We start from the raw sequence: 15828 nt of genomic DNA on the forward strand, positions 1-15828 counted from the left end.
CCAGCGGATCGGTGCGGTGTCAGCAGTGTTGCGGGCATTGTACCGTTCCGTGGTCGTGGAGCGATAGCTGAGTTTTCAAACAAACCTCGCGGTTTACCGGTCGATCTACACTACTGCCCTCACCTATTGTCATGAGCTATGGGGAATGACAAAAAGCCGAAATTAGGTTTCTCCCCAGGTTTTCCGGGCTCACTCTCCGTGATCGGGAGAGGAGCTCGGCAATCGGGAGAACCTCAAAGTCCAGCCGCTGCTCCTCCGGATCGAGAGGCACCAGTTGAGGTGGTTCGCCAACCTGATAAGGATGCCCCCCGGTTGACTCCCCCTGGAATTCTACTGGGCATGTCCCACTGGGCAAAGACTCCAGAACCGGTCCAGGACACGCTGGCGGGACAATGTCGCTCAGCTGGCCTGGGAATTTCCCAGGAAGAGCCAATTTGTCACCAGGGAACGGGAAGTCTGGACCACCCTACTCAACATGCTGCCACCACGACCCCCAACATGGATGCAACGTTACCTCAATTGAATATATATATAGGACTGGTAGATGATCACGCATTGAGTCACCTAGTTACACAAGATGTACGAGTCAGTAAAGTGTTTTTTTTTTTACCCACCTGCGTCGTTATCCCTTCGTGTGCTTTTTTTCTCAATTACTGTTTTCTCCTTTAGTTAAACGCATTGAAGGGTTTAACATCCCAATCTGGAGAATCCTGAAATTCGAGCAGTCAGTGAGGTTTTTCCTGGGCTTTAGAAACATATTTAGCTAAATTGATTTCCTTAAATATATGTAAATTTACAGTGTGCTATTTGTCAAGTCTGTGCGCACTCGGCATAATTAAACTGAAGCCATTTTGCAATGGACTTTTATTACCATTGGCAAATGGATCCTCTGCTCCTCCCAAGAAGTGACTGTACTGCATGTTTGTGGTTTGATATTGCCACCTTGTGGACAAAGGTATGGTACAAAAATAGGTATAAAAAATATATATTTAGCAAAATGGTCTTAAGTTTCTAATCTTCAATTTGAATACAAGTACATTGACGTATTTGTGGAAGCTAAAAGCAAAGGATGTACATGAAAAAACAAGAGCTATTGTGTCATTTTTCATTTGAATACAAAATCGCATGTTCAGCAAACATTAGTTTAAAGTTTGATTAAAAGGGAAAATATTGCAATGTATTCAAGCACGCAAAAAATATCGCAAGGACATTTTTTTGTACTTTAAAAAACCTTTTTTCTCTGGTGAAAAAAATATTAAAATGTCAAGTTTATTAACTACACATAAGAAAACAATAATTTATTGTATTAATTTGGGTGATATTTGGAAATTTATTGTTCCTGTTTTTGACCGTTTGTGGCCTGAAAACAAATCTTCATTATATTGCATGTTAAAATACTTGCTGAAAGTTATACATTTTTGCGATACAATTACTCCAATTAGATTTACATTAAAAAAAACTAACCACTCAAGCATTTGCACGTTACATTTTAAAAAATCTCGCTAAATTGTAAGAATGGTCAGGAACAAAATTACATTTCCTGCATTAACATTTTTTGAGAAAAATATTTCACAACTCAAGTATTTGTGGCAGTAGTCTGCCCCCTGCTGTTCATAATACTTCCTCGTCGCACAAATTCCGAGAACACACGACAAATGGATTTAAGAAAAGAGCTCATCTTAATCATGTTAAAATGTGAATTAACGATTTGTGAAAGGGTAGGGGGGGGAGATTGAAGACTAGAAACACCGCATAACCATTGGGATGTTTATTTGCTTGGATTAAGACATGGCATCTACAAATATAGTTTCAACTGTAATTAACATGTTGTATTGTCGACATAACATGAACGGTTGTGATTACACATCTGGAGAGCACCCTAACACCTCTTTGCAATTCATACCATCTTCCTCTTCTCAAACTCCTGAAAAACACACACAAACAGCACGAACATTTACTACGCATTGTTTTGTCATGTCATCATTTTCAATGTCTATTTGCATCCGCATGTTTTCATTTGTGACAAGAGCCTTTGCACGAATATTAAAATGCATGTTTGTATTTTATATACATCTGAAAATATCTCACCTTGTACATGGTGTTGCCAAGCTGTGCAGGAGACATGCTCACTGCAACACCGGCCGCCTGTAACGCGGCGATCTTCTCTTTCGCGCCACCCTTTCCGCCAGCAATGATGGCTCCAGCATGGCCCATGCGGCGACCAGGTGGGGCCGTCAAGCCAGCGATGAACGACACCACAGGCTTAGCATTGGCACCCTGTGATATCACGTTTCGGGAAGGAACAAAAATGTCCATTTATTTAATCATGTACACAATTTAAAAGTTTCAATGGATAAGTAAACACTTCCACTTAAAAGTGGTAATATAGTGTCATAAAATGTAACAAAAAATATTGCATGCGAGTGACCTCATAAATGGGAATAAAATAAATGAGCAATGGCTACTTCATATATGTCTCTCCAAACAAAACTAAAAATATAACTCAGCAGCTACACGGCCTTCTGAAAGTGCATAATTTCAGCAGCATTGATTAAAATAAGCAAACTCTGGACAGGTTTTGACACAGACTCTCATCAAGAGTAAGGGTTGCTTGAATCAATATATGGAGACATTATTTGCTTATTTATTTTATGTATTCTCCCAAGTGATGCTTTTGCTTAGTTGGAGTTGTGATAAATGTGATGGTCTTTTCATGATTAAAAATGGAAAAGTACATTAAAATACAGTGATTGTGTTTTTATGTCAACATACTGTGTTGTGCTCTTTCAGATACTCTGCAGCATTCTCCTCTGCACTCCCACCAATTTCTCCAATCAAAATGATGCCTTCCGTCTTTGGATCGTTCAGAAATACTTCAAGGCAGTCAATGAAGTTTGTGCCATTAAATGGATCTCCACCAATTCCTACAGGATACAAGAACAATTTCAAATTTATGAATATAATTACATTATATGCCATTTTACGTTATTTCAAACAATACAACTATATACGAACTTGTGATTATACTGTTTTCTAAAATGTATGTGAGCCACATTGACACTTACCCACACAGAGGGACTGCCCCAGTCCAACTTGAGTTGTCTGATGTACAGCTTCATAGGTCAATGTCCCTGATCTTGACACAATTCCTTCAAGAAGTTAATTCGCAAAGTTAATTACATACTTTAACATATTTGACTACATCTCTTAATTCACTGTCTTAAAACACATTAATCTGTCAATAACTAATGAAACATATTTCAAATTAATATTCATGAGTGTTAACAATACTGTTCTGAAATAAAGCAAAGTATATGGTTGGGAAAAACTATGACTTACCTATCCTTCCCTTTTTATGTATATGTCCTGGCATGATACCAATCTTGCACTCCTCTGGCTGAAAATGTCAGTTAAAAATTGTTTCAATTGCATAAAATGCTATTGAAAGAAATAACAATTGATTCAATACAATCAGCTTCCATAAAAAGTAAAAAAAAAGATAAATGTCCTTTATATTTGCTTTATTGTATCAATTTTAAACACAAAGGTTGAAAGGCCAGCTTACATTGATGACACCTGGACAGTTGGGTCCAATGAGGCGTGTCTTGTTCTGCCTCAGCAGGCGATGCTTAACCTTCACCATGTCCAGCTGCGGTATGCCTTCTGTGATGCACACCACCAGTGGGATCTCTGCATCAATTGCCTCATGGATGGCAGCCGCGGCAAATGGTGGTGGAACATAAATCACAGTTGCATTCGCCCCAGTCTTATCTTTGGCCTGAAAAAGACAATATACATCACGATGCTTAATTGCACCATACAGCTTGAGATTTGTCACTAACTGCAATGCAATTTAAAAAAAAAACTCAAGCCGTAGATTGAAAACAAATCTTACCTCTTGCACGCTGTTAAAGACAGGAAGCCCTAAATGGGCTTTCCCCCCTTTTCCTGGTGAAACTCCTCCAACCATTTTCGCCCCATATTCCAGGGCCTGCTGGCTATGAAAGGTACCCTGCAAGATGACCAGTGTGACACATCACGTGTTAAAAGTCGAGGTATTGCTTATGTTGTACCAATAATGCCACCCTCACAAAAGCAATACTATACACCAGTGTACTTTGATGAAAACAGAACTAAGTCGTTAAGAGCTCATATATATTGTAAAACATACTTTTAAAAAAATCAAGCTGCCCGTTTTGTGCATAATAAACTCTTCTTTGCACTTAAATAAACTCAAGAAACATGTGGTCAACTGGGAGTGTGTCGGTCGGCCTGTACCTGTTTTCCAGTAAAACCTTGGCAAATGACCTTGGTGTCTTTGGTGATGTACAGGTTTGATCGGGTTGCTGTGTAGCAGTATCTCACTCCAGTCCGCTCAGCTGCAGGTGACATGCGGTACCAACTCGTAAAGAGGAATTTACACGGTCTGGCTCAAAACTTTCCAGTGCATGGTGAAATCTCACCTTGAATAACACTAAACCCTTACCTTAAAAGTGAACCACATAACACATATGTTTTACTTAACAATATCACCAAATGGCATGTGCATTGGCAGAATATAAATGTACACTATCAAGGTTACACTCATTGCAGTGCTAATAAAAACGCATGGCATAACATGTCACCACCACATTGATTAATATCTCAGTAGAGGCACATATCATACAATATGCACTGCTGGTGTGATGACTAAATTCCATTAAATGTCTCAGTAAAGGCAAACATCAAGTGTGCCTCTACTGAGAATAGTTACAAACCAATGCGAGGACAGTCATCTCCAAGTAAGCATTGCTAAATAATAAAACGTTTAAAATGTTTTGTTACTTGAAATTACATGTAAAATACAAAAATGGGCATACTACATAAAACTAATGTTCTAGTCTTGTCAATAATATCAACAAAAGCCGTTCACCACTAAGTGGCGGTGACGTCACAATGTCGCTTGTGCCATGCTAGGTGCACTTTGAGGCCACGTGAAGTGTCGAAGGCCCGATGGCAGGTCACGGACCAAACCCATGTGCCATGGGTTGACTGAGATGACTGGCAGATACATCAACTGTCAATTACATCACACCACCTTCAACATACAATTTACAACAGATGGTCAGCCTTGTTAACTTTAGAAACGTCAACTCGTGGCGTCTACACTAGTTACAGTGGTCGACCGTAGGACCACCGCTGTTGTCCATGTTGCATTTAAGCCCATACCAGAAAAGGCAACTTATTTAGCTCAGCAATTGAGTGGCAGGGCAAAGTCCACAGAAAAGGTTAACAGCCAACCCTGGCCTTTTCTACAATTAAACTGTGCAGGATTTGTATTTACTAAACACAAACATGAATAGGGCTCGACTAAATCGCACTAATCGCCACATAGATACCCTCCCAGCCACGGACACAGCACAATATTAGCAACGAAAGTTGGCACCACCGCATACCAAAAGGGTTCACACAACCCTGGCAGCGCACACGAATCTACCGCAGTTGGAAATCAGAGACCCGGGGTCAATTATAATTGCGTCATTCGTAATAATTTGAAATGTCAATGTAACTTTATCATTCAGCAAACGGTGTTGTAGCTGTAAAAATAATTACCGTATTCTATCTAAATTGTGCCCGATATCAAGTTATACAAATATCTCATACACAAACATACCGATTAGATGCACCCCCAAAACACACCGGATTATAAGACGGATCTCCCAGCTTTTGCTTTAAAGTACAGGATAAAAGTGCGTCTTTTGTAACATAGACAATTGGGTAGTTCAAATAAACCACAAGCGTAAAAAACAGCATAGTTGAATTAGGCTATTGCAAACAAAATAAGTAGCTAAGTCGGGGTTCATCCAAAACAATCTGACGCGTTTTAATTTGACAATGGAAAAAGTTATTCTATTACAAACACGCCTACCGGATTATAAGACGCATTCCAACGTTGCTTTAAAGTACTTGCAGGGGGTGGGGGGATATCAGTGCGTCATAATCTCGAGAATACGGTAACACATTGACACCAGCTTCCCCGCGTTAGCACGTAGACTGCAGACATTTTAACTGCAACACAACGAAGCCATAACTCGACACAACACGACAGAGCAGCAGCACACATCATCATCCCATCTCTTCTCATCATCATCATAATCCTCCTCCTCCTCCACTTGGCTCCGTGCCGCCACGCAGAGGTCACCGCCCGTCCTCAGGGCCCCCGGGGCTAAGTCGTAGTAGCAGCAAACTTCAACAGCCGCAGCAGCAGTGGCGGCAACGACGCTAATAACCGAGAGTGTGGTTGTGTTTGCAAAGAGAGAGAGACGCGAGCAGAGGCAAGAGACAGGGTGAGTTGATCGGTGTGAGACTCACAGAGCAGGCGGAACGCGAGGCGGACGCTGGACATGGCGACAACAGCTGAGCGGCGACCACAATGCAGCGCGCGCGTCGCTCGGGTGCGCTAGACACGAGTCGGCCGTGACCCAGTGACCCCGCGCGGCAGCCAATCAGCGCGCGCCGTCTCTTAAAGAGGGTGGGGCGGGGAGGCGTTGTGTGTGGCAGTGAAGGAATTTGCCTGGGCGGGTGGGGGGGAAGTGGGGGTAGTCGAAGGGGGAGGGGGTTGAGGGGGGGATGGCGGTGAGGGGAAGACGGGGGGGAATGGGGTGGAGGGGAAGGCGGAGGATGGCGGGGGGGGGAAATGGGGTGGGGGTGGAGGGGGTAGTGGGGTGGGGGTGGAGGGGAAGAATGGGTGGGGGCGAGGGGTTACGGGGTGGGGCGGGGGGGACGAGGGCAGGAAGGGGTCTTAAGGAGGAAATGTGAGAATCCAATACAGTACATGTTACTTTTGACTGAGAATAAAGGTCAAAAATATACTCACTTCTCAGTTCTAAGTGTCTATGTTTGTATTTCTCAATTAGAACGATAATAATCAAGTAGTTTAAGGAGGCGATTACATTCGGGATTGTCTCGTAATGACAAATAAGTGTCAATAACAGTTATTGAGATTTTATAAAAGTAAAAGTTAAGAACTTGGGACACGCGTGTCCAAGCTTTCTACAACAGCAATACAGTCCAGTATGTGTATAGAGGGCAACATGTCATCTCGGTCTGCCGTGCAAAAATCTGTGCATTCGTTACAGACATTCACCCTGGAAGCGATGACCGGTCCCTGACCTTTCGGAACTGGTAAACTGATTTTGAAAACTTATCGGTTTACGGCTTGTGATTTTAACAACCCGAATATTCCAACACAAATAAGTAATATTTTTAAAAACACGCTTTCATGAAATGTACCGTACTGTAATGGAAGAACTCCAGGAAGTGGCCCCAAAATGTACCATAACGTAAAGGACCATAGTGATTTACAGCCAACGTCAGTTGACCGTGGACAATTAGACCCAAGTCGAAACATCTAACCTATAAAAAAGATTGTTTACAAATATATTTATCTACTATTGTCATCAGTATGACATAAGTATACCAAGTGTGCAGTCGATACCACATTGGGAAGTGGGTTAAAATTGAGTTACAAGATTTGAGGATACAACAACAGACAAAGTGAGTTAAATAAAAGCGTGCAATAAAAAAAAACCGAACGCGCATTTACGCAGGAGCACGTTTCTACAGCGAACGTGAAACATATTTTGAGTTGAGCAAAGATCTTGTTCACTCGAATCTGCTCAACAAAGGTCAAAGTGAGATCTTGCTCAAAACATTTGCGTCTATGCGGTGCTCATCTCGCTCCTATAATCACGGCCCTGAACCAGTGGCGGAAATCCCATATTCATATGGCGAGGGTGAAACCCATCGGACATCCACTGTTGACTTCCCCACAAAGTGGTACCCAAGTTTTCGATTTAAAGCTTTCGTGACTGCAGGGATTCATATTCATGGTTCTTTCAGTAAAGTCACGAAGAATGGAAATAATAAAATTAAAATAAAACAATGACATTCTCACATGTTAAGAAAAAAAACGCCACGTAAATAAATTGCACGCAACTCTACGAATTTGAAGCATCTCTGCAAGTCCTTTTTGCAAGTCTTTGCAGAGATTAGAATTGACCAGAATTGCTCTTTGTTGAGTTATTGCAGGATGAATGCAGAAGTCAAGCATGCTGATATTAAAGGTTAACATTAGTATTGATATTCTTCATTCTTTCGGTATAGTCACGTGGAAGGGAAATAATAAAATAAAATAAATAAAATATCGCTGTGGTTTTCACACCTAATGACGATTGCTTGTGTTGCAATCGAAACGTCGTGGAAATGTTATTGTTCAATTTGTATTATTGTATTTCCCTTCTACGTGACTTTTCTGAAAGAACCAAGAATATGGTACGCAATTGTATCAACCTCGGATGGATGATGGGCAGAGTTAACCCACACACAGGATTTTAATTTGCAACCTTCCCCATTGCAATAGGCTCCTGCTAAACCACTGTACCAAGAACATTTACTACAACAAAAATTTGCGGTGTGCAAAGTATGAGCATGAGCAATGTTAATAAGGAAACAATTCACTTCCTATATCTGTCCCTCCACATGAACATAGACATATAAATTAATGTTTACACATCCCATCAGCCGGTAGACGGACTTCTGGGAGAGATAAACTTCACCTACATTGGTTCAATACTAGCAAACTCTGGATCGGTTTCAACATTTATTTACTCATCGGCAGTAGAGTAAACAAGCAAATGCACAATTACAGTATACAATTTGCAGCCATTTACCAATCCACTGCTGGATGAAGGCCTCCACACTGGCGTTAATGGGATTCGTTCGGTTTGAGCAAACTTCACCAGCTGGTCAGTGCCGCTTAGCGAAGAGTGGGCCAAGAACCGGTTCAGATATCACTCCGGATGTTGCTCGTGGTCGGGAAGCGCAAGGTTGCGTATAACCACTAAAGCTAACGACTAAGCCACCGCTTTACTTAACGATAAATAACCCAATTCATTTTTTTGTTTATCTAAATGTACATGTTGCTCTGTTGTTAATCCACTGCTTGATGAGATCCTCCTCGTAGCGTGGTAGTTGTAGGGGTTTAACACATTCCTGCAGAGCGAGCTGGTAGGAACGTTGGGTTGCTCGGTCAATGGTCAGGGTCAACGGCGGCGTGGTCTATTCCACAAATATGCCCGACTGTGAGGGCGGGCACAAGCCGGCGTGAGTAGGTTAAACGTTGAGTTTTATTAGGGCACCACGGGGTGACCAGCCCCTCCCCACCCAGCCCCACCCAGCCCCACCCTCCCCACCCAGCCCCACCCTCCCCACCCAGCACCTCCCCACCCTCCCCTCCCCGCCCAGCCCCTCCCCACCCTCCCCACCCAGCCCCTCCCCACCCTCACCTCTCCACCCAGTCCCACCCCTCCCATTTTTGGATGCACGACGGACGGACGGACACAATAATCCCCTATGGGCTGGTGGAACCAGGTGGTTCCTACCAGTATTACCATACTACCCCATACTCGTCAGCACGGGTTGGTGAAGGCAGGGAACGTACTGTGTGTGGGTTGTAGCACAGCAATGGATTTAACTGTATTGTCCTTTCTTTCCCACCACCTTATATAATTCCACTGCCGAAGAGCATATTTGTGCTTGGTGGTCCTGTAGGCATTCAAAACACAATGTAGGCTAATAATCTCTTGTTTGGCTTCTGAGATATGTATGTTGAACTTCTTTCGCACCGTACGTAGCCAACCGTGCTAATCTGATGACATTGGGCACATTCCAGGACATTTCGTCCGAGACGTTTATCCGATTAAATGCCGTTCAGAGAATGACATTGTTAAAATCGATATAAAGTGTATAAGTCGTTCCAAAAAAAGTATTCTACTTGCAAACAGGATGTAAAAATTTCGATTTAAAGCTTTCGTGACTGCAGGGATTCATATTATTGGATGTAAAATAGGATGTAATAGAATAGGATGTAAAAATGTCTACGATGTGTTTTTCTCTCTCCAATGAATCAATTTAAGAGAGAAGTGTGGGGCTCGCTGTGGTAAACGCTTCTGTCGTAGATTCTATTCCCGACGCTAGTTTGTGCCTTCTCACCCTGTTCTGATTTTCTCCGGGTTCACCGTTTACCCCACCAGAGTACAAAAAACAATGTGACCGGTATTGGCCAACATCCCAATGCTGGATGATTTTTTTTTACTTGCAAAGCACTGCATTAGGGGTTTTACGCATAGCAATCATCGCCGCCTACTGCAAAAACTTGGCAGGGCATATCCGGAGAAAGAAGAGTCTTCCGACTCTGTAGGCTTTTCTGGGTAAATCTACTCCGTCATGAGAAGCGTTTAAAGATGAATAGATATACACTGTACATGTACATAGAGACATTTATGTAAGACTAGGTGAGACAAAGTATATTCGAAGGTAATCAGAGCCAAAAAAAATAGCACATCGTGGAGAGTAAAGAAAATAAAGCAACACTGGAAAATTTGGAATGGGGTTAAAGTTACAAACTGCTTGGTTACTGTAGTAATATACTGTAGTTACGGGATTTGGTTAAGCTGAGCCCTAAATCGGATGTAGAGCAGGGAGAAAAGCATTGTAATCATTGGTCGTCATTTGTAAGTGTATTATTAGGTGGAATTTAAGCATCAGCGATACTGAAAGCAAGCAATTGCACATTAACAATGGCAGTAAAATATGAATACTAGTTACATTCGTACTGAAATTCAGTCTGTAACTATCAGATCAAAATATTGTTTTACTCTTCGCGTAATGGATTGTGCTATACACTCTATAGAGTATGCTAAAGCTTTGCAAAGTGTAATATATCTCTGTATTTATAAATATGCCTACATTCTTCCATTACGAGCATTCTTATTGTCAAATTATAATGGGAGTTGGCTCCATGGCCCTGTGTGGGTTGTTCATGGCCAAGTAATTTTCAAATCAATCAATAAGCTTCATTTACAGTACAGTACTTGTAATTTGTAAATCAGATGATGAACATTGCACACGTTTGTCGATTGGATGACGAATCTGAACTGCATTTAGCTTGTACGGCTCTTGTGCGCTAACCCTTGTGACAAAACCACCATGCACGCCTTGTAGATTTTTTTTTATCAACACTAATTTTTCGATTTAAAGCTTTCGTGACTGCAGGGATTAATATTATTGGTTCTTTGGGTAAAGTCACGTAGAAGGGAAATAATAAAAATAAAACAAAATTCTCACGACGTTTCGATTGCAACACAAGCGATCATCATCAGGTGTGAAAACCACAGCAAATTTTATTTTATTTTATTATTTCCCTTCTACGTGACTATACCGAAATAATGAATAATATCAATACTAATGTTAACCTTTAATATCAGCATGCTTGATTTTTGCATTCATCCTGCAATAACTCAACATAGAGCAATTCTAGTCAATTCTAATCTCTGCAAAAGACTTGCAAAAAAGACTTGCAGAGATGCTTCAAATTCGTAGAGTTGCGTGCAATTTATTTACGGTTCACGAACTTCGAAGTGTAGTGATTAGCACGCTGCGCTATGAATCCGGTGGCCCAAGTTCGATTCCCGTTCATGGCCAACACCAGTAACGAATATCTGAACCGTTCCCTGGCCTCCCGTAGGTCGACTCAGCCTCAAATGAGTACCTGGTGCGGTGTGTAAACATCGCCACTAGGGAGACAAAGGCGGCCGGGCGTGGTGCTGGACATCCACTCCCTCGTGTGGCATTACGGCCTTCATGAGTGATCGCTAACATCACTTGCTCCTACAGTCTGTTTAGGCTATACAGGGGATCTTTGTTGTATTCTTGTCACTAACTTTTCTGGGGGACTATGATGGGTGCAATAACCAATGTGTTGACCAACCTGCACCCACCAAAGTGATGTCCAACCTGCACCCACCAACGTAATGAAGTATAAGATGATCAAACCATGTCAGTGGATTGAAAAAGAGCCGTAAAGTATATGATTATTACTACACGTAACTTTCTGTCACGACAGCTAAACAAAGTTGATATTCTCGAAGGCGAAAATAATATATTTAGCGCTATAAGCATCTGATCATTTACAGAAACATGTTTTGCAATTATTTCACGTTTCAGTTCTTTCCTGTCAGTGCCGTTTAAACAAAATTAATGGCACCATTAAGAATATGACCTTCCAAATATGCTGCTTTTAACATTAACATATCATGAAATGGCTTTTTGTTATACTTGTCAAGCTGTTAAACAATTCTCACAATGGCAAGCTTATATTTTGTAACATATACAGTACAAGTTCATAGATGTGAGGGACTAACATCACGGATTATCAAAAATGCTAATTGAGTCAACTTATCCACAAAAAAGCCATGGGATAAAGCAGATAGCGGGAGGAATATTGGCGCAGTTATATGATTTATTTCGAGATTATAACAGTTCCAAGAGATAACAGGAGTTACGGGATTGATAACGCATTTATTTAGAACTGCTTTTTGTGTTTAGTCTGTTGTTCTTTCCCCGCACATATAGTTGGCTACGTACGGTGCGAAAGAAGTTCAACATACATACAGACATACATTTTGTACTTCAGTAGTCTCGAATAAACTACAATACTGCATGTTCGAACAAAAAACACCTGGTCGCTATAACGCTAAGAAATCATACCGCTAGCAATTTACTGTTTTAACATTTCACAATGACTTTACACATGTGGCTACTGATACTGTAAGTGGTTTCTAACAAAATGAAACCATGTGGTTTCTGAACTCTGACATTTGGTGTCTTTACTGCCATAAACCATACAGCGAGCCAACAGAGGGCACTGTTGCCTTGGCTGTCACCTCCCTTCCCTTATGAGGACGCTGGCAATAAGAAAGAAAACGAGCACGTACTCGGCGAGATCTGAATTTGGAAATAGTTTTACTTTCAGGATGTTCTTCCCCATTGTGCACAGGTGCTGGATGGAATTTTACATGGCAGGATCACGACCGATATCAGCTGGGGGAGACCTTTATCCAGCAGTGCATAGATTTTGGGAAATTATGGGATAATGATGGGGGGGGGGGGGGTCACAGTGGTTTAACGCACAGCGCATTAAAATTGACCACATTAGTTTGATCCCAAGCCACGACTAACATCAGTTGCAAGAGATTTGTGACCCAGTCCTGGTCCCCCTCTTTGCCAATCATCACAGACCATATAATGGAGTAAGGTCAAAACAACTATCCTGACTGACACGGCATAGAAAGGCGTTTCATGCAGTGGTGGATTAATAACGGCATGTAAACTGTTATAATTGTGTGGTGCACTTCAATCCACTCTTGTGATTGCAGTGTTTATTAATTTCCAATGTTTTAAGTTCTTCAATCACAACCAAATAATTGTATTAAGTTAATACTTTTCATTCAGATAAGAATAAACTTCCTTAAGAATAATGCCATATATATAATGGCACTGGTTAATGCACCACTTACTACAATAATCATTATCAACCATTTTCTACCCACTGCTAGATGAAGGCCTCCCCATGCCACAGCTATCCAGGGCTCTACGACAATATGAATTAAACGTATTGCCCCAACTCCATGGCGGTCATCCTCTCGGGAGTTTTGTCCCATTTGGCTGCTGTTCAGTCACTAGTCTTGTATATCAGCCATAAGCTATAATCACTTAAATCTTGACTCAAAGCTTTCGTGACTGCAGGAATTCATATTCTTTGGTCTTTCGGTAAAGTCACGTAGATAGGTTCAAAGAAAATAATTAAAAATAACAAAAAACTATGACGTTTCGATCGCAACACAAGCGGTCGTTTTTAGGAAAAGGGGGGTTAGCTTCCAAGGCAAACTGTTCATAAGGGTTTGAAAAGGACGTAGCCCAAATATCATTAGCCAATGAAAATGTAAGTGGTGAGCAGCCAACCCGACAGTGGTTGGTTTTCCACCAATAAAAGGGCTGCCAGGTGAAAATTAGCATGTGAAAGAGAGATTAGCATGTTAATGGGAGTCGGCGCACGAAGTGACTGTGAAAGCACAAGTTTTAAATGGGCGTAAAGCACAACTAACATCGGATGGGGACATCATAGCCAATTATGACTTAAACTGGTTGATACCGTCCTTCCAATGATTGCTCAGTTTGTACCCATCTTCTCAGTTGAAATTGTGTCTGTGTCTATATACAGTGATACCTCGGTTCACGAACGCTTCTGTTCACGAACAACTCGGTTCACGAACAGAAAAGTTCATAAAAATATGCTCCGGTTCACGAACTCCGCTTCGGTTCACGAACAGGAGCCGCGCCCATTTTAATGCTATTTCCAGGCTGTCACATGGTCGTGACTTCCTGTAGGAAGATCGTGGAGAGAAGAAGAGACACAGAAAGAAGTACTGTGAGTACTGTGAAGACACTTTCAGTGACTTTTTGCTTTTTGGTGTGCTTTTTAGCACATACAGTACTGTACTGTACAATACTGTACTTACTGTATTGTACAGTTCACCCGTTTGAGTGCTTACTGAAGTCATCTCAAGCAAGGTTAGTGTTCTCTCTTTATACATTACTATACTGTACAGTACTAATGTGTATTGTAATTTGTTTCATATTTTTGTGCTTCAAAAACCAAAAAAAAAGGTCAGAACGGATTAACCGGATTTACATTGAACCCTATGGGAAAATGTGCCTCGGTTCACGACCAATTCGGTTCGCGACCAGAGTCAGTTCACGAATTAAGTTCGTGAACCGAGGTATCACTGTATATGGATGGCTTCATGAACGAATCTTTGTTGATAGCCAGTGAGCTTGCAAAGTACCTTCGTGTGAGCCCACCGCAATAAAACAATGATCAGACATGGCCGAGGTATTGTTCCTACTGTGTTTCAGATCTGCCTTATGTTCATGAACACGGTCCGAGACATGTCGCTTAGTTTCCCCAATGTAACTACTACCGTAGACACAGCTTAGTTTGTAGACGCCGGGGTATTGCATGTCAGGGATCACATCCTTCACAGATGGGATCAGATCACGAATTTTATGTACTGTGTTAAATCGAACCTGGGTCTTGTGTTTGCTCATGATTTTGGAAATATTTTTAGTGACCCTTGCTATGTATGGCAAGGTGATGGTTTTGATTGGGTCTTCAGATGGTTCTTTCCCAACGGTTGGGGTAATAGCTTTACGGATTGTGTAGTCTGAATATCCATTAATCTTGAGAGCTTGGTGTACGTGTTCCAGTTCACTGGCTAGGTGATGACGGTCAGAAATACATCGAGCTCTATGGTGTAGAGTTTTGATGAGGGAATTCTTCTGGGAAGGATGGTGGTGTGAGTCAGGTTTTAGGTAGGCATCCATATGGGTGACTTTCCTGTAGACAGTGTCCCATTGAGCCATCTGGTCTCTTTTCGATTAAAACATCCAAGAATGGTAACTTGCCATCCTTTTCTACCTCCATGGTGAATTTGATGGCTGGGTGTATGGAATTTATGTGGTTGAGGAATTGGTTCAGAGCTGGTCGGCCATGTAGCCAGATGACGAACGTGTCATCTACGTACCTCTTCCACAAGGACGGACGTAAAGCGGATGCCTGGATGGCATCTGTCTCAAATTGTTCCATGAAAACATTGGCTACGAGATAAGGGAAAACCCATTGGGGTACCTTCTTGCAATATGTCAAGGCCCACATCTACGAAGAGTCACGATGGTGTCTCTCACGTTTTTTCCTGAAGCACGTTTTTGAAATTAAAAAAATACCACTGTACTGCGATAATTTAATTTGCAGCACTTTGGAAATTCACTGCTGCATGAAGTTCTCCCCATGCTGCGCCATGCATGGGTTTTTCTCGTGCCATATTTCACCACACCGATCAGTGTGGGTTGGGGAAGAAGGTGGGGTGGACGAAAGTGTGGGGGGGGGGG

At 41.8% G+C, this 15828-nt stretch overlaps 1 protein-coding gene across 1 annotated transcript; it reads right to left on the reverse strand.

The window, feature by feature from the left end:
- Positions 1-1753: 1753 nt before the first annotated feature.
- Positions 1754-6493, reverse strand: SUCLG1 (succinate-CoA ligase GDP/ADP-forming subunit alpha). The gene is made up of 9 exons (XM_078599244.1): positions 6352-6493; positions 4279-4379; positions 3896-4012; positions 3566-3778; positions 3340-3397; positions 3066-3149; positions 2773-2924; positions 2089-2277; positions 1754-1924 (listed from the first exon to the last, which is right to left on the reverse strand). Exons 1-9 carry the CDS (start codon positions 6383-6385, stop codon positions 1898-1900), a joined length of 975 nt encoding a protein of 324 aa, XP_078455370.1. The 5' UTR covers positions 6386-6493; the 3' UTR covers positions 1754-1897.
- Positions 6494-15828: the final 9335 nt, after the last annotated feature.

The sequence above is a fragment of the Lampetra planeri genome, chromosome 12 (genome assembly GCF_965212315.1).
Source record: "Lampetra planeri chromosome 12, kcLamPlan1.2.h2, whole genome shotgun sequence".
NCBI classification, from domain to species: domain Eukaryota; kingdom Metazoa; phylum Chordata; class Hyperoartia; order Petromyzontiformes; family Petromyzontidae; genus Lampetra; species Lampetra planeri.

Excerpts from the sequence above, each read along its gene's own strand:
- SUCLG1 (XM_078599244.1), bottom strand. The coding sequence starts at position 6,385 with ATGTCCAGCGTCCGCCTCGCGTTCCGCCTGCTCT. Across the intron at positions 4,013-4,278 it reads AAGGTTTTACTGGAAAACAG|GGTACCTTTCATAGCCAGCA; the intron begins GTACAGGCCGAC and ends GTCATCTTGCAG. Across the intron at positions 3,398-3,565 it reads ACTGTCCAGGTGTCATCAAT|CCAGAGGAGTGCAAGATTGG; the intron begins GTAAGCTGGCCT and ends TGACATTTTCAG.